The sequence below is a fragment of the Pempheris klunzingeri genome, chromosome 10 (assembly GCF_042242105.1).
Source record: "Pempheris klunzingeri isolate RE-2024b chromosome 10, fPemKlu1.hap1, whole genome shotgun sequence".
Taxonomy (NCBI): Eukaryota; Metazoa; Chordata; class Actinopteri; order Acropomatiformes; family Pempheridae; genus Pempheris; species Pempheris klunzingeri.
In genome coordinates this window covers 10,314,922-10,341,396 of record NC_092021.1, presented here as the reverse complement: position 1 = coordinate 10,341,396, position 26,475 = coordinate 10,314,922, and the positions used below count along the sequence as shown (strand labels likewise).

The following is a 26,475-nucleotide window of genomic DNA, read 5'->3' as shown; positions in this document are numbered from 1 at the left end:
ACCCACACAAATCACAATCACACCAAAACAATATGATACTGCTTGTGTGTGTGCGTGTGTGTGTGTGTGTGTGTGTGTGTGTGTGTGTGTGTGTGTTAGAGAGAGAGAAAGAGAAGGGGAGAGAGAGAGAGATATAATGACAAAACAGTGACATATATCAGGTATCTTTGCCTGTGTTCCTGTCTTCCAATTTTTTTTGTCTTTTTTTAACACCTAAAATTGAGTTATATATCATGCTATACTTTTCTCAGTATACTCTCAGAGGTGAGAGCCCATTCAACACATCTTTTGGCCATTTCTATTTCCCTGTGTACTGCCCGTCTGTGCCGCCTTGTAATGTCTGCAATCCATCACGGGCCTGAAGAAAACACTGACTTTTTATGCAAAGTCTTGACAGTTTCAGTCTCGTTGGCCTTTTGCTGAGAGGGATGACAGGGTTTGTTACTTTAGAGCTTAGCGGGGAGGGAAAACACACTGCTCTGCCACAGTTTCAGTAAGATATGTCTATAACCTGCAGAAAAAAAACTTTATAACCAAACATAGCCACTAATAGCTCTGCGGTATCTTTTCTTTTTCTTTCCCTGCACAAAGACATATTGACAAACACACACCCGAGCACACTGCCAGGGGGAATGTGATAATGCCCTGCACAGGCCTATAAAGGCAGACATAAAGCAGTCAGTCAGTGACACGTCATTAACTTAAATCACACTTTTATGTCTCTCTCTCTACTTTTTTCTCACTTTCTACCTATCCCTCTTCAATGTCGCTCTGTTTTTCTGCCGTCTCATTCCACTTCTCCCTCTGTCCTTCTATTGCCTTAGCTGACAGCTTCCATTCCCACTTTTCTCTCGATGTCTCTCATTTTCTCCTCTCTATCCCTTCCCTTAAATCATCCCGGTCTCTGCCTCATTCAACCCTTCATTCCTCCATCCCTCCTTCTCTCCTTCCTTAATCTCATTTTACTTTAGCCCTGCAGCACCTATCAATCATTTATTTTTTTGCACTTTTATCATTTTTCTCACCAGGCTTTGTGTAGTGTGCGTGTTTGCAAAACCAGACGTGTGTATGTATGTGTGTGCAGCCGCATGCATGTGTATAAGCTGAGTGGAGCCTCAGTGGTATACTTTTTAAGCTTTTGTAAGACCCTGTTATCAGGAAAAGCACAGTGGGAGTGTGTGCGCGCCCATGTGTGGGCTACACATCAGAGCATGTGCGAGTGGAGTGGTGCTTCAACCTGTGTGAGAGACCTTGACTGTTCAACTTCTATGTGGTCATGCGCATCTCTATGTATATTTTGTGTGTGTGTGTGTTAGAGAGCGAGGGAGAGAGAGAGCGTTTCAAGGGCTCTCATGCTGGTGTTTGATATCTAACTCTTTCTGCTACTGTGATCCCCAGAGATGATATTCTTCATCGACTCCCGCTGCACCTCTGTCTTAAAAAACCCTGCTGTTGATATAGATAGATGCAAAAATAAGAAACATAGAATGAATAATCCAATAATAGAATTTTCTTCTGGCTAATCAGTTTTCATGTCTGTGAGAGAGGGCTTGTGGGAGCTCATCCAGCACTGCTTAGCTGCTGTTGTTTATTGTTGATCCATTATTTACCATAGTGAGGCACGGTTGCAAACGTCACAGCATTAAACATTCATCTCCATGTGGACCCAAGGAATGTCACCATCAATCACCGTCACCCTTCACTGTCAATCTGCTTTCTCTCTCTCTTTCTTTTCACTAGCATCTCTCCTTATCTCCCCCACCCCTTCCTCTCTTTACAGTCCATCTTTCTGTTTGACCTTTTATCGCCTCGTATCTCCTCGTCCTTTAACTCCTCTTCCTCACCTTTTATCCTGCATCTTCTTCTTCCCCTCATTCCTCTTTTCCTCCCTCGCATCCGCATTGTTTTTCGTCTCTTCTTTTATCCCATCATTTTCCCTTCTGCCTTCATTTTCAAATAGAAATGGTCACTTAATTTCGTTCCCCTTGTTTTTTGGTCATTATTCATGGCAAAAATTCTGATGCTCGTTAGACTAAAACGTGTTTGTCAGTATAATAATAAAAAAAAACAGTATCCCTTTGATCTGCAACATGCTTTCATTTAGTTCTTCCATTCGGGAGTTTTCTGGCTCAATTCCCCATGAAGAATCCCCCTTTGGTATCTTGGTTAAAGTTGTGCATCAACTTTGCAGCAGCAGGAAGGAAAATTAATGAAATGGGTTGATGGAAAGCGGCGGAGTGCAACACACCAGTCGATGTTTTAACAATTCATGTCACAATCACACAAGAGTTTTGCTCTATGATGAGATCAAACAGTCACACCAAATTATTCCTGACCTGAAAGTCACATTCATTCATGATGAGTTTTTGAATTGTAAGTTTAGCAATGCAGCAACCTCATTTAACCAGACTGGATTTAGAGAATAGAAAAAAATATTTTGGACTGTATCCTCACATTTAGTTAAAATCCAATAGTCTTTAATGGGTAATAATAACAGCATGTACATGCCTGTTCATTTCAAATGATTCCTATTTTTATCAACTCTGACCAGAGCAGTTTTTCCTTCTTGGCAGCTTTTAATTTCATTTCACGATTTCATTTCACAGACTTGAGATCTAAAATCCATCACAGCAAGCATTTTGTTAACTTTTTTGTCGATTTCATTTGTTATGGTGAGGTAATGCAGTTGCATGCTTAGAGTATGTATGAACCACAGCGTACCACCCACAATGCTATTTTCACAATATCATTATATAATATTATTTTGCATCATTTTATCCTGCGAGTTTGTTTTCAGGCAACAACTGATGTTTTTTGGCAGCTGATTGTTAAACATTGGATGCTGTAATGATCTTTGACACAATAAGAGAGAGCAAAGCAAGGTTTTCCAAACTCTTGTTTCAACTATATTGCTATGCAATGATAACATCATTTGAAATAAAAAGAAATGTAAATGTATCAGCATTCCCATTGTGAGCTGATTTTAATCCCAATATGACGTGAAATCACCTTTCCTTCCCGCAACTTAAGAAAGCAATGAGAAAGTTTATATCATGCAATAGAAAAGGCCCGGCAGTAACATATTCTTACTCATTCTGTGTCTGCCTCCTGTTCAGATGCGCCCTGCTCAGAGCTGCAGGGCATGCTGTCTGGGTTGTTGCCCGACTCTCAGATCTCTGCGTCGTCCATGAGAGACATCCACGGCTCCATGGGGGCAGCCAGGCTGGTGGCCAGTCGGTCAGGCTGGTTTCCCAACCCGACACAACCCATAGCTGGAGAAGAGTGGCTTCAGGTATGTCGCCGTGTCCTCATGTTTTTACCCTGCAGTATAGGTTCTACAGAACCAGAACTAAGAGAGACTGTTACTGCCTTGGAGGTAATGATGGGAGTTGATTTTATTGATACCAATCCCATCATCAATTCTACTTATTGAATCTAAGCTTGCATTACATGTTAAAGTAAATGACTTTCTTTTTACAATCTTTTTCTTAAAAGGATGTAACTTGTGAAAACTAAAATGAGGCTGTGCTTTTGAACGTTTCTTAGTCTACGGCATGACTACTTAGCGTTGCCAAGTTTGCAGCAGCACAGACAAATTGTTTTGCATTGTACAACTGTCAGAAAAACACATAATCAATAAAAGGCATTGATAGGCTTGGAGGCATACGTTTCCAATGAATGGGACAATTTGGGACAGGTTTTCAATTCTCATCCTTACAAGAAACAAAAGCTGTAGCAGAGGATGTTGCAGCTGCTGAACCTAAAGCCTGGCACCTTGTTAAAATCGGTTATGTCGACTATAGGGGAAGTCAGAGTTGCCGGCTAACAATAAATTGTTATGCTTGTCCATCTTGCAGGTGGACCTCGGGGTGCCCAAGATGGTGCGTGGCATTATTACCCAGGGTGCAAGAGGCCTGGAGGGCAGCACCAGTGCTGAGAACAGAGCATTTGTCAGGAAGTACAAACTGGCGCACAGCTTGACTGGCAAAGACTGGACTTACATCACTGACAGCAAGACTGGGTTTGCTAAGGTAAAGGAGGGGAACACACACACACACACACACACACATAATAATCTCTGTCTCTGACACATACATATGTACTCTCCTCTCTCTGATTGTCACTGTCAGTTCTCCCTCATTTGTAGTTTATTTATAGCTGTCTTTCAACGCAATCCCTCTTCGCTCTCCCCCTGTCTCCCTCTCCTTTTCTCTCTGCCCTGTCTCTCCCTTTCAGCTTTGTCATTTTCAACAACAAAACCAATTTTATTACAGTCTCAGCTCTGATAATAATTCAATTTAATCACCTCACTCCTCATTCTCCCCGCTACTGTCTTTGCCTCTCTCTAAGTCCTTTCTGTACTCTCTCTCCCTGCTTTTCTCTGTGTCTCATTCACTCATCCTCCGTTTGTCTCTCATGGGTGTTAATTAAAAATGTCTTTCCTGCATCACCACTCAACACTGCTGGCAGTCTAAAGCACTGTGAGACAGGGCACTTTAAACTCTGGTCTCCTTTCTGAGACTCTGTCTTAAAACGCTTTAATAGTACTACTGAGTGCCTGGCTTTTTCTCCTGATGCTAAAATCCTGTTCTCTCTCATCTGCCTGTCTTTTCAAATGAGCAACCTGGGAAATTCATCATACATTTTTTTTTAATTCCAGAAATGAGGAAGACAGTGGATACGATTCAATTAATGAAACCAATATTACAAGTTTCACAGCCCACATTTTGAGAGGATTTGTGCAGTCCAGTCAGTTTTCAGCTTGTAATAAACCTTGTGTTATTGCCAGAGGCTCCTGCAAGCTGCCTCAAAAAATTACTCGAAAATCAAAGGAAAAGCAGCCTCTGTTGTTATTTTTATGACACGTGTCATAGTGCACTTGGAAACAATGCTGATTAGGAGTGTTATATGACTTCGGAGAGACAGACTCACCACCGGTTGTTGTTTTTCAATGATATACGAATGGTGAAGTAGTGAAATGTCAAATTGAGCTGCGTTTGCATCGTTTAAGTCTTTCCCCATTCTTTCAGCTTCTTCATCTTCAATACTGTCTTCAGTACGGAACAATGTGTCAGCGCACCCACTCTAACAGATGTCACATATATAAAAAAAAAAACATAGAGTAAAAGCTCATCACTCATCCTTGTTTATCTTAGACATGTCTCAGACAACTTTGGCTTTAAGATACTCTAGGACAGGCAATGATACTTGTAACACAGTTTCCTTTAAATCCGCACTGGGAAGACCCAGTAGGATCTTACTTTGCTGAGCTACAGTCAAAAAAACAGCTGTCACCAGTGGAGCAGGCTACGGGACCTTTGCCATATTTTCCTGTTGAGTGCACAAAGTGAACTTAGGAATGTCAAAGTTGGCATCCTTTATACTGAAGAGGAAATGTTTTATCCTTACTTTTTCCTTTCCTCTTTAATAACTCTCTAAACACTAATAACATTACTATCAACATGCCTTCGCCTCCCTCTGCCTAGATTTTCGAGGGGAACGGCCACTACGATACTCCAGAGGTGCGGCGGTTCGATGAGATAGTGGCCCAGTATATCAGAGTCTTTCCGGAGAGGTGGTCGCCTGCTGGGATCGGCATGAGGATGGAAGTCCTCGGCTGTGACCTGCCTGGTAAGAGCACACACATGCACTTGTAAGATAACAGGAGGCGACGCATTTTCCCAAACAGAAGCATACACACACCTACACAGAGCTTGTGCGTTTGGACACACACATGCAAATGCACACAGATAAATACACAAGCACACTAATTCACAGTGCCAGACCTGTGAACACCCTGTGTTTATGGCCCATGCATTAAATACCACACAACCTTAACAAATTATCCAGCAACTGTGATCGAGCGCAGCCTTTCCCATATCATACATGTGTCATCTTAATTATTATGATACTAGTGCGTATGTGTATATCGCATGATCCATAAACATCATTACAAACAGACATTAGTGACTTAAATGTGCTGTGATGCAAATCGCGCTGTTAATCTCTTTGACATCTGTAATTAGTGTGCATTTGTATGCATGGTCGGATGTGTGTATAAGAGGATGTGTGCGGCTTTATATATATGATATATGTGTGTACTTGAATGCATGTGTGCATATATTTTCTTCTGTGCATTCTCCACAGTGGTGGAAGTTAATCATCTTGCTCTATAGGAGGTATTGCAGCATGTCTGGACAGGGATTAGCATGTCTAGGTCATGGGACTTTTACTAATAACGGCCAGCTGTGTAGTTGTACTGTATTGTATTCACAGCCTATTATGTTAATAACATGTTGCCAGTGTGTCACGAAGGATTAGGTGCTCTACATGGTCTGCTGAATTCCAGTATTCATAATCAATCCAGGATCTATTCAGTGCATTAAAAAAAATCTGCTTTGCCTTCTCAGTGTGTTCCATTTGATATGTATTTTATTTAGAGTAATGGTTTAGTGCATAGAGTGATGAATGGAGACCATTGGTCAATATGTTTATTTATTGGGCTGTAAGTACCATTTATTACAATATGTTACCTGAGCTTGTTAGCTGTGGCAAGCAAATTACTCTCAGCTGCAAAATAACTTCAATAATAAAGCAGGCCTTTGTACAAATCTCCTTACATTTAATACTTAACTTGGGCAATAATGATTTGCTCCATAAATTAGGCAGCAATATATAATCTATAGCTGATATTTTGCCATCCTGAGTCCAAATGAAGTCTGACTAATAATGCACCTAAAATCAGTAACTGTACTCTCAAGTGTTTTCTTAACCAAACCACACTTAACTGCTAATGGTCTGTTCAAAATGCTACTGTTACGGTGTTATGGACAACCTCCTCTCCTCTCCTCTCCTCTCCTCTCCTCTCCTCTCCTCTCCTCCTTTGTGTGCCATCAGATCTTACTGCTTAGGTCAAGTTTTGACATGTGAGAGATAAAGACAAAAACAGGAAATGACACGTACCTGTTCTCAGTGGACACAAAGTGGGCTGTTGGCTGCAGCTGATGGCCTGCTGCTAGAACTTTTCTGTGCATTTGTGTGTGTGTGTGTGTGTGTGCATGTGCGTCTATGAGAGAGAGCGAGAGAGAGAGAGAGAGAGAGCCAAAGGGAACAATACATCCCAGATGTGTCAGGACTAGCTATGAGGTTGGTGATGATTGGGGAGAACAGGGACATCCTCTATTGTTAACACAGGTTTTACCAGGTTACCTTGACTATATTGAAAATAAAATTAAGGCATAGTGCAGATATTGATGAAAGATGTGGGTTAAATCAAGAGTGGGATTTAACTTTGTGGTGTAAGTGTGTGCTGTGGGTACAATTGCAATAACATGGGGGATTATCTATTATGTCTATCTATTATCTAAGTCTAATAGAAAGATGAAGCACTCAGTGGAAAGACTGAGAGTCAACATGTTTCATCCATTATCAGTCAGTGTGAAATTATTATGCATTTGAAAAGAGAACAGGAATACTGTATTATATGCAATTATAGACCATTTACTTTTACATCTATGCTTCAGTTTTTTTTTCCAATTAAACTTTGTGGTTTCAACTTTGTGGTAGCTCTAATTTAACTACTCATCCAGTTTCTCCCTGGCGGAAACTTCCCTGTTTTTCATTTTGAGCTTTAGAGGACCGGTAGTAACCACAGTAAAAAATATGCTCATGCTGATATAAAAACCCTCAGGCGCAACAAAGTAACAGGAAAGCTCTGACATAAAAAACATTTGGGCTTTTTACTGGACGGTTTATCTAACTTGCACAAGGTATATATCATAAATGGCAGCAAAAGATTTCTTTCTAATGGAGACAGAGTGTCCTAATATGGCCAATCGTGCTGACTGCAACCTATGCAATTGCAGGAGCAATGCTTTATCCTGCCTATCCACATTGCTTGTTATTGCGCCTAATGACATCATGCACATCATATCTGCAGCCATCATCTCCATGATCACAGTGCGGATCAACCTCTTGGCTATTGCAGTTTCAGTGATTGTCTGCCGGTCTGGCTGTCTATGTCTGCATGCCAGATGTTTGCCTTCTGGATGTAATCCGTGCATTAGACATGATAACAGTTCATTCCCACTTTATATGAACACCAGAGCTACTGCTCCTGCTACTGTGCCATCCTAAATACCACACACTAAGATAATACTGCATCCTAGTGGCTTAGAGCAAGTTGATTTTGTTCAATTTTGCTCTGTCTGGTTTTTAATTGTCTCCACACTGAAAAACACATGATCTCACCAGTCATGCAGTCACAAACATTTTGTTAGTGCTATTAATGAAAACAATAAAGCAGAAAAGTACATCTGACCAAAGACAAACAAGACTGAGTTTCTCTTCACGCTTGTGTGTGTGTGTGTGTATGTGTGTGTGTGTGTGTGTGTGTGTGCCTGCAAGTGTTGAGTTGTAACGGGAGATAAAATATTCAACAGAGTGCATCAGTTTCAGTCCACTGAACACAGCTGTTTACACATAAGTCACAAGCACACAAAGACTCACACACTCCCAGCTCTGGCGGACCTCTACTATAAAATCAGACCTAGAGGTAAGATATAAAGTCATACAGGGAAAGGCCTCAAAGCACCTCTCCATCTTCGTTCAGATTAAATCCTCTGGGTTTGTCTTCCTTCCGCCAACTAATACTTTCCATAAATAGGCAGCGATCAAAATATTTCGAGCCCTGAATTTTCTTTTCATCAAGCCTGATATCCATGAGGTTACTCCGCATTAAAAAAGACACCCTTCCTCCCTCTAACATTTTGGATTGCAGGCGTTTCCTTTTTTCAGCATGAATTTGAGCCACAACCCCGCCTGTCTGCTCAGGATGTAATGGAGTGAATTAATGAATTTATGAATAAATAAAAGGAGACATGAGTGGTGGAAGGCCATCGCAATGTTACTGACACACTCACAAACATATACACCCACACACACACGCACACATACAGACAGAGGCCAGCCGGCAGTGGATGCAGCCGGCATCAGAAGGGCCTTTCTATTATTCAGTAGTTGGTTTCTGATCTCTGCTTCCTGTTGACATAAATAACAAACCTTGACTGGTGCAAAATGTTTGACATCATGAAACTGATTGATATAACGCAATTAACTTTCATGTTCATCAATTTAAATTACTGATCTACTGTCATCCACCATTTGCTGAAAACAGGAAGGCATGCAGGTGTATGCAGAACATTGTTTTGCTTCACAGGCTTGTTTATTCATTGTTCAAAAGTAGTCAATCGCAAACCTCATATCTGCAAAACATCAGCTTTAACAAACTCACAAACAATTTGCTTTTCCATTACTACCCCTGTATTATTTTACAGTGATATGCATTGACCCGCTTTTAGCGCTGTAAAACAATTTCCTCTCATCGGAGAGACAATCCCAGCACCCAGTTACAATGAAGAAATCTGAAAATTTCAGATACAGGGTTCTTAGGGGGCACACAGTAATGTAATTTAGCATTTCATTACTGTGCCAAACCCTCGGTGCGAAAACAGAATAGTATTGCAGGGCTCATTTTGATCATTCACGCTAGCTACAGAGGCAACATGTAATTTAGGTCTTGTAACCCCGACTATTGGATGTGAAGTGAGAGCTGCCAAGTTGCCAGTTTTGTTCATGTTTTAAATGACTGAGCTATCAGAACATCTGCTATGCTCTCATCTCTTTTATTCCACACCTAGCTGTTGGCAGGCAGGCAGGCACATATGTACATACACACACACACACACACACACACACACACACACACCACCTGTTTGGCAAAAGACAAAGGCTTGTTCTTAGTTGTGTAAATAATACATGTTTAGCTTCTCATCTCCATTGAAAACTGCACTGAAAAACACAGAGAGAAAATGGCTCTGTGTCCGGTGTCTCACAGTGGTTAATAACAGCTTTGTCTTCGATCATCTGCTCTTTGGATCGTGGATCTTCCCTCGTCACAAAACCTTAAGATAGACAGAAATTATGCTTCTTGTCTCTTCGTTCCAACAAAACCACAATGATTAGCCCAACAGGGGCGCTGCGTTTGGTAGACCACGCCGTTAATGCCTGATGTTTGTTTCAGTTGCCTTTCGCTAAACGATTTGGCGTGTGAAGTTGAACCACTTATAACAGTAAGGTTGGCCCTGTGGCAGTGTGTCATTTCGAGGGGAAGCACCTCAGCAACTACTCTCAAGGGGTCTTTGAACTGTGGCCAGAATCAGTAAAGAGATGGCTGTAAATAACAAATCCCAGTGTGAATGTAGATTTTTATGAATAAGAAGCAGTTTGTGGGTGCAACATTACAAAGGGTCCAATTTTCAGTTAGGGAGCCTTATTTTAATGGCTAAAATAATAGTTGATAGTATAGAATATAGTACAAAAAAGTGTGTCACGAGTGAGGATTGAATCAGAATCATCAAAAGCAGCAAAAAAAATTGTAAGGATCATTAATTACTGATTAGTTAATCATTAGTTACTCTATCAGTGCAGCCCCAGTAGTTAGTTAAGTAATCCCTCATTACTTCATGAATTCTTCCACATCATTCCACATTAGTTAGTAAGTTATCAGGATGCTGTAGCACTTTACTTGGGGTTCTCTAGCAATTCGTCATTATCTACTGTATAGTCCTCGATTCAGAGGTTAATTACCTCTAATTAACTAGTTATTCATTATCAGGTCACTCCTACTTTGTTCCTCACATGTTCCTTAATAAGTACTGCAGTCATGTGTACCGTAAAGTGTTACCCAATAATAGAGAGTTTAAAACTTACAACGCTGTAATACGCAGGCTGAATGATAGCCAAGAACCCTCACTGTGTCTGTATTTCACATGTTGACGATGTTGGACCTGGAAAATGCACACAAACGCAAACACACACACAGACATAAACACACACACACACACACACTCGTCCATAGTTACAGTGGTAAGCCAGGAGGGAATGTTGTTTGGAGTTCTTGTTCTAGAACATTCTAGAGGTGTTCCGGTGTTCCAGGGTTCCAGCCAATCGTTCAAGTTTAGCCAACTCTCTGTGTGTGTGAGTGAGTGAGTGTGTGTGTGTGTGTGTGTGTGTGTGTGTGCGTGCGTGTGCTTGTGTGTGTTTTACAGGTCCAACATTGGTGATCGCTTTCACATGTGAGCCGTGGCTCCAGTCCAGATTCTTTCATGTGATTGGTGGGATGTGTCCTTACTTACACCCACTCATCTCCTCCTTCTCCTCCTGTCTTCTCTCACTCCTCTTCCCCCGTCTCACCGCAGAGATTACAAAAACACTACATTTACCAATACTGATGACAACCAGATTGCAAACAGTTTTAGACTGGTGATAGGTAGTTCTAAAGGTATTCAAAGAGCAAACATTGGGTAGACATATTATTAAATCATGATAATTAAATATTGTTTCATTTTTACTTTACATTGTAGCTACAGTTCTATGAAAATGAATTGAAAGAAACCTTAAATTGCTGCGTGTTAACTTGCTTTAATAATAAAAAGATACAAGCAGCTGCAGCTGATTCCGTTGCTTCTGCCCATAAAATTACAGACCTGACCCTGCTCTTTTACTGTATATCAACAGGTATAAACACATCAGTTGGAATGGAAAATGATGTTAGAGAGGGAGGTACAGTGTGCAAATACTACATCCTCTGTAGTGCCTGCTTCGTCTCACCCCTTTGAATCTCTTCCCATCAGAAGAATTTAATCACCGCTGTCTCCTGCCAAGGCTCCTGTAACACCCTCCACCACACAGATACACACAATCCATCTGTCCTGCGTCTTCACCTTCTTTTCTCCCCTGACCTCATTACCCTCATGGATTTGTTTCCTCCTCCTCTTGCTGCTCTCGCTTGTCTCACATTGTTTCTGCAGACCCCATTCATCCCCAACCCACGTCTTTCAAATCTAAGGCAAAAAAAAAACCTAATGCCAGTTTTACATTTGCACAATTTCCAAACACATGGGTATAGAAATGGAAACTGACACTGTTCTCAAAATCTTCAGCTATCACACCTTGGAATGCTCAGGATTGGGTGCATGTGTGTTGATATGTGTCAATAGTGCAATATGTGCAAAATAGCAGTATTTCCCAGATATGCGTGCAGCAATCCATCCATCCATCTATCCATCCATCCATCCATCTATCCATCCATCCATCCAATCCATCCATCTTTTGTCAAAGTTTTGATAGCTTATGCTAAAACTCAACTGCAGGGTCACAGATCCACTGTTGGTTCTTACTGTCACTTACCTTCAAGTGTGGAAAAAGTGACCTGGGATTTAAAATTTGTTGGGTAGTCCACCAGACAAGATTCCAAACACAGGAGGAGAACCTGCAATCACTCTCAAGTTGAGTCTTGTGCTGTAAAACACAGACTAGCAGCAGACAATAAGTATTGTTGACTATAACAGGGACAAAATAGGTTTATATTGTTAGTGATGTTCAGAGAAACATACACTATGTATTACAGCCCTTAAATCTACCTGTACCTGAATATGGCCAAAACATAGTGATTGGGACTCGGGTGTAGTTAAAACCGTATTCTTGTTAACATATTGCTGTCTGGTGATCTAGAAAGCTGTCTTTCTTTTCTCCAGAGCAGTTAATGGCATACTTAGCTTAATGGTTTTTGCAACACTTAAGACCATTTCCTTTGTAGCCGACTACTGTTCACTGATGTAGTCAGCCATTCATTGCCAGCAGCTTCTTTTTATCATCTGAGTTGTTGTCGTACTTAGCTTCACACTTAAGGCTACAATTACAATCCCATACCTCGTGGTGCTTTGTTGCACAATCGGCTAATGAGCTATTCACTGTCTGTAGTTCCCTGACATAAAGAGATTCGTTGCTTCTAGTGTCTCCACTGTGTACTGAATGGCTGGGCTTTTTTAAGACACACTTTAAACTCTATTATTGGTGGTTTTTTAACTACAGTCATGTGCTTGGCCTTATACAGAAACTCTCCTTCCCCATCTACCAGGCACTAAAACTTGTGGTCCAGTGCAGCACTTACCGTAAAACCAGATATCATTGGTAGCTTTCTGTACAATGGGCTAATTAGGCATTTAGCCTCGAAAGAGTTTCCCGCTGCAAAGAACTCATTTCCCACCCACTCATCTGCAGAAGAGTGAGTCATAATTAGTCCGGCACTTTAAGCTACATACAAATCAAACCTGCACTCTCGGTTTTTAAGCACACTGGTCTGATTTGCCATTCAGATCACTGGCAATGATTTTCATCCAAAAACACTCACAATGTTTTCCACCATCATTCTTGGTAGTGCCACAACTCAATTTTCGCTTACTAGTTTCCAAGTTTCCTCTCACTAAGAACTAATTTTCTACTCCTTTCAAATAGCATTTTAGCATTGCATATAAACATGTGGTATGGTTCTCCAAATTTGGATGTAATCATTTGTAGCCATTATGTTTCTAGCTAGTGTATCTTGCTATACACAGTGCTGTGCTGTACAGAGCTGCTGGATTCAGTTTTAAGTTGTTAAGGAGCTTTTATAGTAAGTCCCAGGTGGGGTACACCCTGGACTGGTCACCAGTCAGTTGCAAGGCTGTCACATAGAGACAGACACACATTCACACTGTGGGCAGAAGCCGGTAGTACGGTAGTAGAAAGCCCACAGCACGGGGAGAACATGCAAACTTCAAATATGCAAACTCAAACCTGGAACCTTGTCGCTGTGAGGGAACAGTGCTAACCACCATGCAGTGCTAACCACTGCAAGGTTAGCACAGGTTAGCCAGTGATAAGGGCTAATAGTCGATAACTATAAGTGGAGATCGCTGTTATAGAGAACACACACACGCACACACACACACACACACGGTCTGCTATTCTGTCAGTCAGTCAATCACATTGTCGTTAAGTGAAGGAAACCACCCACACGCACATGCACCATGTCACCAATAATTTGAGTAGGGCCAACATTCTGTCTCTTCCTCAGACACACACACACACACACACACACTCACACTCACATACTGTGTCAGTAGTCATTATTTAGGCTGACAGAGGTAGATTTATACCCAGAGCTCTTTCCATAATTGAACAGTTTTCGTCTCTCTGTTTCCGCCTCACCCTGCTCAGTCAGCAGCTTTACAATGAGCCCTGGGGCCTCTGAAAGTGTGTGTGCCTGTGTGTGTGTGTGTGTGTGTGTGTGTGTGGTTAACCGAACTGAACACCTTTTCAGTTTCTCAGTTTGAGGAGTGCGTTTGTATGAGAGAAAGACAGACAGCGACAGTGACGGAGAGTCGTGGCAGGTTTTTCTTAGTGGGTGGTGTTCTGGATGACCCATGAGCAAAATAAGATGTAAGGATTGGTCTCTCTTTTCCATCCCTGTTTAAAGACTCGTTTAAAACATGATCGACTGTGTTATCATCCTAAACACACTACATGTTTCTCTCAATCAAAATTAGTTCAGCTAATTAAAGAAAAGCTTCCTGTAAAAAAAAAAGTTGGAAATTACAACTTTGTTGCATAACAACTACAGTAACAGAACTGAAAGTGAATTTAATTATAAGGCAGTTCATTTGAATTATTTCACTGACCTTTACAGTAGCTACAGAGAGGGCCCTGATGGATGGAAAGAGGAAGGGGGAGGAGGATGATGAAGTGGTTGAGGAAAGGGAGAAATAACAGGAGAGCAGATGACAGGCAGAATTGCAAAATTAGATTAGATGAGTGGAGAGGAGACGGAGTTAAAAATGGGAGGTTGACAGGAGCTGTGTGTGGTCACTAATTAGGAAAATGGTGGTGAGAGGTGGAAAGGGTTGTGTCCCCTTCTCCATGTCTCTCTCCCTATCCCTATGTGTCTCTGTAGCTCTCTCTCCCTCTCTCATCTCCATTCCTCCCTAGCTCCCCTCCATATGGGGGGCTAATTACAGTGGTAAAGGGCACCAAATTAAAACAGCTTAATGTCAGCAGCTGGGAGCTACTTATCCGATAGTAATATCTAATTCTGTGTGTGTGTGTGTGTATGGGTGTGTGTGTTGAGATGGCAATATGAGGCCACTCTGTTTGGTTTTACATAATAATCCTGCATACTTTTACTGTGAGCAGACTGTGTTAACATCTCAGTAAAGTTATGCACACATACAACACACATTAGAAGAAGGGATGAACCGAGATGCTGCAGTGAACTCAGAGTGATTAGCAAAGGTTAAGAGTACACACTGAACTAGACACACACACACACACATACAGATCACCAGGAGAGTCATGGAAACATCTAAAGCAACCAAACAAGCAGTAAATCAACAGTGGTCTCAGATATACTGGGCTGGTGGCTAGAACCAACATAAAACATCACCAGACAGAGTTACAGAGCGCTGAAAGGTTGAGGGGGGAGCGACAGATCGTAGGAAAAGAGCAACAGATCACAATCTTAACAAAGAGAGAGGAAGATCTGACAAAAGCAGACAAAAGCACAAGGACGAGTGGAAATCAAAATATGCCTCCAGGAGAGATGACAGAAAGAGAGCGAAAGAAAGACTTATGGAGAAGAAAATTGCGGTTGTGGTAAAAGAGAAACAACACTGGATAGGGTTTCACTTCTACCGGAAAGCCAGAGAAAAAAGACAGATCGACTTCTAGTGTGTGTGTGTGTCAGAGAGAGCATGTGTGTGTGTGTGTGTGTGTGTGTGTGTGTGTGTGTGTGTGTGTGTGTGTGTGTGTGTGTGTTTGTTTGTAGGGAAGAGCTTTTGGTGGTGGTGTTGATGGTGGTTTTGTAAAGCAGAACTGAAAATGGTCAGATTTATTGTGACAAGATGGAAAGATGGGAGGGATCTGCACAGCAGAATGATGAAGAAGGACAGAAAAAAACAAAGACAGGCCATTGAATGAATGGCAGAAAATCAGAGAGAGGAGGAAGTCATTTCTAAGAATAATTTGGTGAGAGGTTTGTGGTGTCAGCCTTGTGCCACACAAGCCATCTTCTGTTCCCTTACGTCAACACATAGACTTACTGTGTGTGTGTGTGTGTGTGTGTGTGTGTGTGAGAGAGAGAGAGAGAGAGAGAGAGAGAGCTGGTAGAGCATTCAGGGTCGTTTAAGGAATCCTAACCAAGAGTAGAAAACTGCTTATTAAGACCAGAAGGTCTTGGGGTTACACTGACATACCCTACTGCTGACGTGTGTGCGCCTCTGTTTGATCTATCATATACTGGTCGCATGCTGCTGTGCACCAAGGTCAGTCTGAGTGCAGCATCTATCATCATAGCATTGTGGGTGGGTGCATGTCTGTGTGTGTGTGTGTGTGTGTGTGTGTGTGCATATGCCAACCTGCAGCGGTTAAAATGAGTGGTCTGGCACAGTGTTCAGCTGAGTGCCAGCTCACTGCCTCGGCTCACTCTGTCACTGCCTGGATCATGACAAACGTCAGCCTTAATGCACAGTCCTGGAAAACAACAGTGAAGTGTGTACAAACATCATTAGTTACAGTATCATAGCTAAATCTTGCTTTGCTCAACCGTCACCACTGCTGGGTTCAAGTCTGGCTGTTTACCAGTGTGCAGTGAAGCAGCTGTACAACTAATTGTGAGTATTTAAAAAGAATAGCTTAGATTTGGTTATTGTAAGTCAAGAATTGTCTATATTTATTAGACATCTCGAGTGTGTTAGAAGTTAAACATAACTAAAGCTGATTATATCATGCTCTTCTCTAATTGTGGCCCAGGGGCCAATGGCGACTCTTGGAAGCATTTCGTGTGGCCCCCGAACGTGACATGTGACATGTAACATGTAACATGTGGCATGTTTTAATCATCTTCTGTCCATTTCAATACTTTAACTTTCAGCAGCCTGCATTATAAAACACCTCTACTACATAATAACACACCCTAACAAGCATCTGTCAGGTTAGGAATGACAAGTTGGAGAAGGCTACTGGTTGCATGGCAACTAGTAGCACCTGGTGTCTCGGGAATCATTGTCAGTCATCAATGCTAGTGCTGTTAGCTAAAGTTAGCAATGGAGATGGAGCCAGACAGCTCACTATACATCCCTATCCTATGCTACACATTCATATCCTATCCCTTACTTGATATCTTCTGTTATGTCATCTAGTTCTATTGTATTCTATTCTATTCTACTCTACTCTAGTCTAGTCTATTCTAACCTTAAGTGTCGTTTTCCTGTTGACAGAAACCACCACTGTGCCTGACACTGTGACCCCCACCCTGCCCAGAGAAGAGCAGACAACTGCTGCAACGAGACCTGGTAAATAGACACACACACACACATATACACAAGTAATGCAAGCACTCTCACATACAGTATCTCGACACTCACTCGTGCAGACTTCTTGCAAGCCACACATGCATAAATGTTGCCTCTGTCTCTCGTCCACACACACTAGCGCTCTTAAGGTCAAACTAATGATGTCATCAAGCACCAAGGGGCCTCTGGGCTTTGAAGTCTGTTAGATTCAAGAGTCCCGCAGGAAGCTCTGTGAAAATAAGCTCTCACAGCTACAGGATCTCACCTACTCACACATAGGCACACACACACACACACACACACACACACACACACACACACACACACACATTGGGAACATGATTTCACAGCTACAGGTCAGAGACTGTCAGGCAAGTAGCCTCACTGGGGTAAATGTACAGTGAAGATGTAGTTTGTTGATCCATTTTGTTGCTATGGGGACTGAACTTGCTCGTCTTTCTCTGGTCTTTACTGTCATGTAATTGCTTTGATTTCTCATTGTCTTTCAAAGCACAAAACAAGGTTATGGGTTAAAGGGGAGACACTACAGGTGTATAAGGTCAAACTAGTAGATATTCCTCAGCACCTTTTTACGTTAAGACCATTATTTTTTTGTATTACAATTTTTAGGAGATGTCATCTTTGATATGCAAATCTGATCAATTAAATCAAATTCTTGTTTCACTTCGTTGAAAGATTAGATTTTTTTTTTTGTTTTTACAGAGGAAGATTTGAATATCTTTTTATCACTCCATGAATCAGAAAATACCAGCCAGAAAAAAAAATTCACCATGTTTTCAGGAATAAAATCTTATATAAATGAGACTATGAATGATATGAATATACCCCTCTTCAGAATACCTTTAGAATATAGATAGGAATAAAAGTGGAAACTTTACTGTATGTTAGCGCAACTGAAAATGTGAGGCTCAGAATGTGAGAAAAAAGAGCAGCTTTTAAAGATGTGAATTTTGGGAGTCTACAAACACAAATAGACAGTGTCATAAAATAAAAACCTAAATTTGTAGTGTGGATGTTTTCTTTTTGGAAGCAAAATAGCCCAAATAATAGGTTAGTCTCAAAATTTACCAGTGCATGAAAAAATGCCTCTAATGTCTTGCTGTTTCTGCAGTCTGAGCAGGCTGACAACCAAAGGTGGTGACTTGATAGTTAGATTTATTTACTGCAAGTAAAAACAGATCAAATGTCTTTTTTCTAACTATAATGTCTCCTTCACGACCCACAGCCACCACTCCGTCCCTGTCGGCTGTGTGTGACTTTGAGCAGAGCTTGTGCGGCTGGTCTGCTGATCCCCAGTCAGGCGTGAGCTGGTCCCTGCACACAGCCAGCAGCAGCTCAACCGGACACGGCACACATGGAACAAGACAGGATTTGGCACTGGGATCAGACAGTGAGTACTGATTTGTTGATAATCAACAACACATTTCAATTACAAGGGACTCTCCACCGATATTCCTCATTAAGCCTGTAAGACTTTCAATTTCAAGTTTTAAATTTTACTTTCAATTTAAATACAAAACACTGACAACAATCAATTATGCTACAGCAATTTAGCGAAGCTTATACCAAGTTCTTGTAGGTTGTGTCTGATCTTTTTTGTTGCTGTTTAGTACAATTGTGTATTGCACTATATTGTATATTATATATACGTGGACGTGGCCACCGTGACATCACCCACTGGGTTGTGCACCGTCAATCTGAAGCCTTGAGTTTGGCTTTATGGCCATCGGCATCTTAGTCAGAAGTGACGTTCACAAAGTCCGCCTCTGATAGGTTAGTGTTGTGATAGTGCTGCTCTAAAGCATGCCCTGCTTTATTGTGTATTTTAATCCAAATGGGACCATAATTTACTAAATGAACATCATGCTGTATTGATGAAGACTTGAAAGTAGCAACTGAGTCCATAAACTCATTAGGAAAATGTTCACTGAGGTAATAAAACAAGAGAAAAATAGGGTCATTTTCTCATAGACTTCCATACATTTGAACCTCGTGGAGCCAGTGGCGTTGCCCCCTGCTGGCCATTAGAAAGAATGCAGGTTTAAGGCACCTCAGCATTGGGCTCACTTTACAGACCTGGAAGCTACGTCCACTTCTTAAGTCAGTCTGTGGTAAATATAAAATAATAATAGATAATATAATAGTATGTTTTTCTATAAGGAAACTAGTTAGAGGCTTTGCCTTCATTTTACTGCATATATACTTAAGTAAGAATACTAATTACTCTGATCTTGAACTGGTTGTACATCATCATCATCAAGCTTTCACACAGACATACTATAGCCTACAAACGTCCCGACTCTAACCTACAACAGTACTATTGATCTTTTAAAATCCACTGAGTGAGACCAAGACAATTTCTGGGCAGGTTTTTCTCCTCTTATCAAACACTCAAACTTTCTGAAAACTTTGTCGAACCGCTTTCCATTCTCATCAGTCTGGGTTTTCTTCATTTCAAGGCATTTCTCATTGTTTAAACACAGGAAAGAAAACATCGTCATGTTGAGATGTCCTCAGCATAAAGGCTTCTGTAGCTCATTAAGAGCAAAGTGGTTGTCCCGTGGTGGAATATTACAGATCCCAGTGCTGGGAGGAACCACTGACAGCAACTATGATGCAAGGATTTCACTCTGATCTACTAAAAGTGTGCACAACGACTTAATTGGAGTTTTGAAGAAAACGTTTCTTTTAACAATTGAACTCTCCTTAACCTAGTTCTATACTTTTTTGTGTCTTTTGTTTTCTTTTCTACTTTTCCATCCTCTTTTTTTTTACTCCACAACTTTCTTTATCTCTTCTTGCAGTTTTACTCCTTCCCCATATGTTCTTCTTTCTTTGTCCCCTCCTATTCTTTTCCTTTATTTAATCTTGCTCTCAGTCCTCATCATTTCATTTCTTCCTGTCACCCTTGCCACCCTTCTTTCACTCCATCCTTCCTCTTTCAGTTCTAACTCACACTGCAGTGTTTAATTCCTGTATTCTTATATCACTTTCCACATCCAGCTCTTTCACTCCATCACGTTGATCACCTCTTTCTATCCTCGCTGACGTCTCTCCCATTTCCCTCGGTGGTACTTGCCTTTTTCCACATCTGTCCACCTTTAATAAGACAGCAGGAGGATCACCAAGACTGTTTTATCCATCACACACACACACACACACACTCACTGTCTCACATACCTCTCCACATCTCTCTCACACACATACGCACTCACACACACACACTTACTGTACTTACACACCCATAAGGCACACACACACATTGCCCAGAGCAGTCAGATAAGTCAGATGATGACTTTGACAGAAGTGCTGCCTTAGCTCTCCAGCTCCCCCTGAGGCTCCACATACACGCATACACACACACACACACACACACTTACACAACTCACTCAAGGTGGGACTGTCCGTGCATTAAACACTCAGGGTGTGTGGGTTTGTTTCCCACACACATACACATGACCTTAACATCCACCAAGGTTTTCTCTGTATCTGTTAAAGCCATCCACTTTATGGTTGACTGAGCAGCTCCTTCATAAACAGACAGAGGCGTGACATAAGGCAAGGCTCTACATTACACCAGGCTGCTGCGTGTGATGTGTATGCGTGTGGGTACGTGCCTGCGAACACGTTCGTGTACGTAAGTGTGTGCCGTTAAGAGTGTGTGTCTGTGCGAGTGTGCGTAATTGACATAGCAGCGTCCCTGTCTCAGTGTTAGACAGCAACATGACATTAAGTCTTGTTCTACAGCAACATTAGTGCGGCACCCTGTCTGGAAGCTGTCTCAATATGCAAATCAAATCCCCAATGCTTGTCAGTGAAAGCCCTTTTAGGGTTTTAAAAGAGAAAATCCGACCTGAACAGAGCTCATAAGTTATTCTTTTGATCTCAGATAGGGCAAGATTGAAATTCTACATCCTGTGGAGATTTTCATTGAAAGAAACCCTTCATACTGCTCGTTGTTGGAGGTGGATTAGTTATTGATAAAGACACAAAACAGGAATAAGAGAGGGCTGAGAAACTGACGTCATGATATCACTTTCTAAGTCACTTGAAGTTGTTTAGATGTGATGTGAAAAGGTGTCACACATAAATTACATTTATTTACTACTAATTTGTACAAAAAAGTTGGGGAAAGATCATGATTCTTATATATATTAATTCCAAACCACAACCGTTCCCTAAACTGAACCAAAGTGTTAAGGTTGAAGTGTTTTAGTAGTTGAAACCAAACCACACACGGGACTCAAGATGCAAACCTCAGCTTCTGATGTCAAGGTCTTGTGCAGTGAACCTCATGATCCAGCCAGCAATTATGTTTCCTTCAAAATGTATTTATTCAAACATATTAGTAGAATATAAACATCATTTATAGGAGACAGTGATTTTGAGGTTTTGAGGCAGGATGCATTTTCAAAATATGATTGAAATGCAGCTTGACCATGAAGGCAGCTCAGTTTGAGTAGATACTGTTGCTCCCCTCAAACTACTAGATGCTATTTACTTTTTACACATTTTTTTGTGGTGATTAGGAATGTATGGAATCAGTGTGACCCAAAAAAAGGCCCAGTCATACTCTGTTAAATGCAGCCATGAACTGCCCCTGCCCTGTTTCTTTGCCCATGCTAATCCTTTCCTTTGCAGATGTAAAGTGTATCTCTGCATTTAAAGTGAGAGAAAATTCACACCCATAGACTCTGCACATATCTACACAAATGCAAAATGATGAATTCACAAACAAGGCGCTTGCAAACACACACACACACGCACAAAATGACTGACAGATGAACTCACACACACACACACACACACAAACAGATATAAACATAAATGAACCAACACTCACGCAAACAGACACCAACACACACACATACACACATTTCCCTCCCTCCCTCCCTCAGAGCCAATTCTGCATCCCTGCCTATCCCTCCCATGGAGAGTTGTTAATTAATTCCCTCCCTTTGTACGTTCGCCAAGATCAAACGCAGGGAGACAGAAAAACACTGCAACTTTCACTAACTGTACTTAATGAGCAACGGTAATTTAAGTCCCCTTTTTCATTGCCTCCAAGTGAAGAAACAGAGTTACCTCAACCCAAATCCATTATTCATTAGGTGTGATGTGCTGCAAAATGTTTTTTTCTGTCTAAGCTGAGGGAGGGAAAACAGAGGTGAAGATAGATAGATAGATAGATAGATAGATAGATAGATAGATAGATAGATAGATAGATAGATAGATAGATAGATAGATAGATAGATAGATAGATAGATAGATAGATAGATAGATAGATAGTCTCTTTTCTCCCTTTCTCCTTTTGCTCCTGTTTCACACTGTGTCTGTCGATAAAAAGACTATTTGCAGCTCCAGCGAAGCTTTTACTCTCCGACCATAATACACAAACTAGACAAACAGCCAAACACAGCAGCAAGCTAATGATTATGGTCTTGTTTGGGGTGGAGAAAATACTAAAACACTGCCTCTCTCTCTCTCTCTCTCTCTCTCTCTCTTTCTCTCTCTCTCTCTATGTCCCTCTCTCTCGTGTCATGTTTGCTCACTCTTTCACTCACTTACCCCTTCCTTCCCTCCCTTTTCCTCCTTTGCTCTGTCTTTAAGCTGAGAGGACAGAAAGGAAGTGAATTAGATGAAAAAACCTGATAGAGTGAGTGTGTGTGTAGAGGAGGCATGCGCACACACACACACACACACACACACACATACAGATACACTACACACACATTGTGACTGTAGTGGTATGATGGCTGTGCTGACTAAGTAGCAAAAACTGAGAGAGCAACAGAACGGGGTGTCAGCATTCAGAATGATTAGGGCTGTTTAGCAGGGATGTGTGTGTGTGTGTGTGTGTGTGTGTGTGTATGTATCTGCGTTTGTGTGTTCATTTGTATCCATGGCCATTAGCCGCCATGATAAAATGGCAGTCTCATTTGCCGTTAAGCCTCATACCACAGAATGATGGTGGTAATGCCTTAAACTCTAAGCAAGCACTTGCATGTCTATATCAGAATGTACGCTGGGCCTGTTCCACCCGCAAGCAGTAAATCTGCTTTCTGCAGCAGCTCCGTCACAAACTCTAAAATTCATTCAAATGGAATTTATTAAATCAATAAAATGCAAATAGCACAGAGGAAAAAAAGAGTAAATATGTGGCTTCATTTTTACAACCCTGTGCTAAAAGGAGTGGTTGTTACAACTCATCAATCTAAAATACATCGCTGATCTCACAGTGATACAATCATTTAGCGTCTGACAACCTCTCTGTCTCTTTTTTTCCGCCAGATTTCTCAGGGAACTACCTCCACCTGGATGCGGGCTCCCACACCCAGCGCAAGCGAGCCCGGCTGCTGAGCCCCGAGGTGGGTCCGGAGCAAGGCCCGCTCTGCCTCCTCTTCTACTACCAGCTCCAGGGGGAGGCGCAGGGGAGCCTGAGGGTCCTGCTGAGGGACAGCGACCAGGAGGAGACGCTGCTATGGGCCCTAAAAGGGGACCAAGGGTCTCACTGGAGGGAGGGCCGCATCATCCTGCCCCAAAGCCCAATGGAGTATCAGGTAAGTGCAGTGACTGCAGGGATTCACTAGTCTGTGCCATCACTGATCTTTGCTGCCATGATCATTTTCAACAACATATGATAGACAAACATTTATTATATTTATATTTATTGTTATTATAGTTTTAGCTCCTCAGGACCCACTGGAGGTTTGTCCACTGTTTTACTGACCACTGCACCCAAAGAAAGACTACTGCAATATCTTTCTCTTCTTCCATCATCTAGGTGGTGTTCGAGGGTTTTTTCGATCACCCGACGAGAGGCCACATCAGAATAGATAACATCCACATGAGCAACAGCATCGAGCTGGAGCAGTGTACACGTAAGTCCCATGAGCTGTCTGTCAGTACGTGTCAGTATGTCAGTACGGGCTTTATTCAGTCAGCCCGTCCATCTAACCATCTATCTGTCTCATTCTCTCACTCCTCCACATCAGTCCGTTTAAGCTATGTTTTCACCAGAGACCGACTGAGAGAGAGAGGGAAGGGGAAAAAAAATTATAATGTTTCTCACTCATAGATACACACACACATACACACAAAACAGAAAAAAAAAAAAAACTATATAAAAAAGAAAGTAGGCCACAAACGGCCTTTGGGCATGGATTCTAATCTATCTTTCATATCTCCCTCTCTCCATCTCCTTCAGTCTTTTCCGATACCCCCCACCCCAATGTTGTATGACTCTTCTCGTTCTTTCTCTCCGTCTCTTTCTCTCATTCTCTGTTTTCCTCTTGACTAGTCCTCTATTCAGTCTGGGTCATCACTGGGCCATAGAGCACCGAACAAAATGTGTGTGTCTGTGCATGATTGCATGAGAGAGTAGCTTGAGAGACTTGAGAGATTTGTTTGTCTGTCTCTCCCACTCACACAAACACACACACACACACACACACACACACACACACATATAGATACAAGCTAGCCGTTGAGACTATTATTAATAATTATTGGCTTCAATTATGGATTCTTTGTTATAACCGTAACAGAAAAATGCAGACACACAGACTAGACACAGGATTAACTCTTAAATCCTTTACATTTCCTTGTTTGACAAAAATCACCCAACATACCCTCTCAACCCCCCAACACACACACACACACACACACACACACACACACACACGCACACACACACATTGTTTTTTTCTCCATGGGAAGTAAAGAGAACATTGTTATCATTGAATGTAGCGAAGCAGCACTTCACTCGGGAGAGCAGGACACTTATAGTTAGCCTGAGCACACATATTAGTACACACACACACACACACTTGTACACTCGGCTTCCCAGTGGCTGCTTCTCTTTCAACTTCTTTTTAATTGAGCCTAGTGTTAGAATATCTCCTGTGTTTTTAGTTTTTTGCATAGATATTGACACATAGATGAATGTAGTTAGAATAATGGTGTTTTTTCTCACTTTTGGAATGACTGTGTCAATGGCCAGAACTGATGAGTGAATATTTAATGTTTGGCACACCATTATCTTTGCATTTTAACTTTGTACTAACTTTGCATTTTTAATGTTGCAACTCTGTCTTGGTATTTTTCCTGGGATGTTCTCTTTACATATTTTTCTTTTTGTTCCATAACCCACTCCCTCTTTCCTCCATCTTATCCTTTTTTTTTTCTTTTGTCCTCTCAAAATACTGCTGCATCAACCTTACTTGTGCTGCCATTCTCTCTTATTTTCCCTGCTTTTCTCTCTTTTTTCCCCCAATTTCTTGCTCCCTCTCGCTTTCATAATAGATGTCACATCCTCCGGCAAATAATAAACAGCCGTAAATTTCAGTCCCTGTTCCCATGACCCTTTAGCTTACCTCCACCCTTCCTTCCCATCTCTCTATTTCCGTTCCCTTCACCCTTCCATCACTCTTTTCACTCCCGTCTTTCTTCCAACCCCTTTCTTTCTTCTTCTCTACCCAACATGTCTGCTGCTACTAACACCTTGTTTCTCACCCTGAGTTAGAGAGGACTCACAGGAAGTAGAGACATGGAATGACAAAGCAAAAAGATGAAATTGAGAGCAAGTTAGAAATGACAGACATACAAAGAGAGAGAGATATACAAGGAGGGCGCGCTTCCTCTTTTCCAACCCTGTCAGCCTACTCTGTTGTTGTATTTTCTTTATTTTCTCTCTGTTTTTTGAATTACTGTCATCCAGAAAGATTTATGGGCCTTTAGGCTCTTATGCCATCTCGGAACTCAACAAATCTTTATTGATTTTCTCAAAAACAAGTAACAAGTGCCTTAGCAAAAAGTGCAGCGTCCTGCACTTTTGCAATTCAGCTGCATTAAAATGCATTTCTGTTAACCACATTCAGATACATAGTTGTACCATGCCAATTTAATCATGACAGTATACCACAGTACACTTAAACTGAGCAAACCCAAAAGAAGATATACTTGTTATTGCATTTCATATTGTTAAGGGCTATTTTAGAATGGAATAAATCAAAATCATGTCTTGACAAATAGTTATATATCATGGTCATATTTTATCCTCATGATTTATGTCATTCTCTATGGGAAGACACTTAAATGATAAGGTATTTTTAAGCCTGGGCCTTCTTTTTACATATTTTGGGTTCAAAATAACTGGTAGGTACAAAAACTTTTGGAATTGGTCCAGTTGATTGTGTCTGCCAGCAGAATGTGCAGTGAACGGGCT

At 41.4% G+C, this 26,475-nt stretch overlaps 1 protein-coding gene across 2 annotated transcripts in view; it reads left to right on the top strand.

Moving 5' to 3' along the window:
• LOC139208397 (neuropilin-2-like) overlaps nucleotides 1-26,475 on the top strand; it is a 91,569-nt gene that overhangs the window by 48,668 nt on the left and 16,426 nt on the right. For both annotated transcript variants that reach the window (XM_070838065.1, XM_070838064.1), the window contains exons 9-15: nucleotides 3,117-3,292; nucleotides 3,858-4,031; nucleotides 5,487-5,631; nucleotides 17,154-17,228; nucleotides 18,475-18,639; nucleotides 23,541-23,809; nucleotides 24,034-24,130. In XM_070838065.1, the coding sequence (XP_070694166.1) occupies nucleotides 3,117-3,292; nucleotides 3,858-4,031; nucleotides 5,487-5,631; nucleotides 17,154-17,228; nucleotides 18,475-18,639; nucleotides 23,541-23,809; nucleotides 24,034-24,130 (1,101 nt within the window). The remainder of the gene's footprint in view (nucleotides 1-3,116; nucleotides 3,293-3,857; nucleotides 4,032-5,486; nucleotides 5,632-17,153; nucleotides 17,229-18,474; nucleotides 18,640-23,540; nucleotides 23,810-24,033; nucleotides 24,131-26,475) is intronic.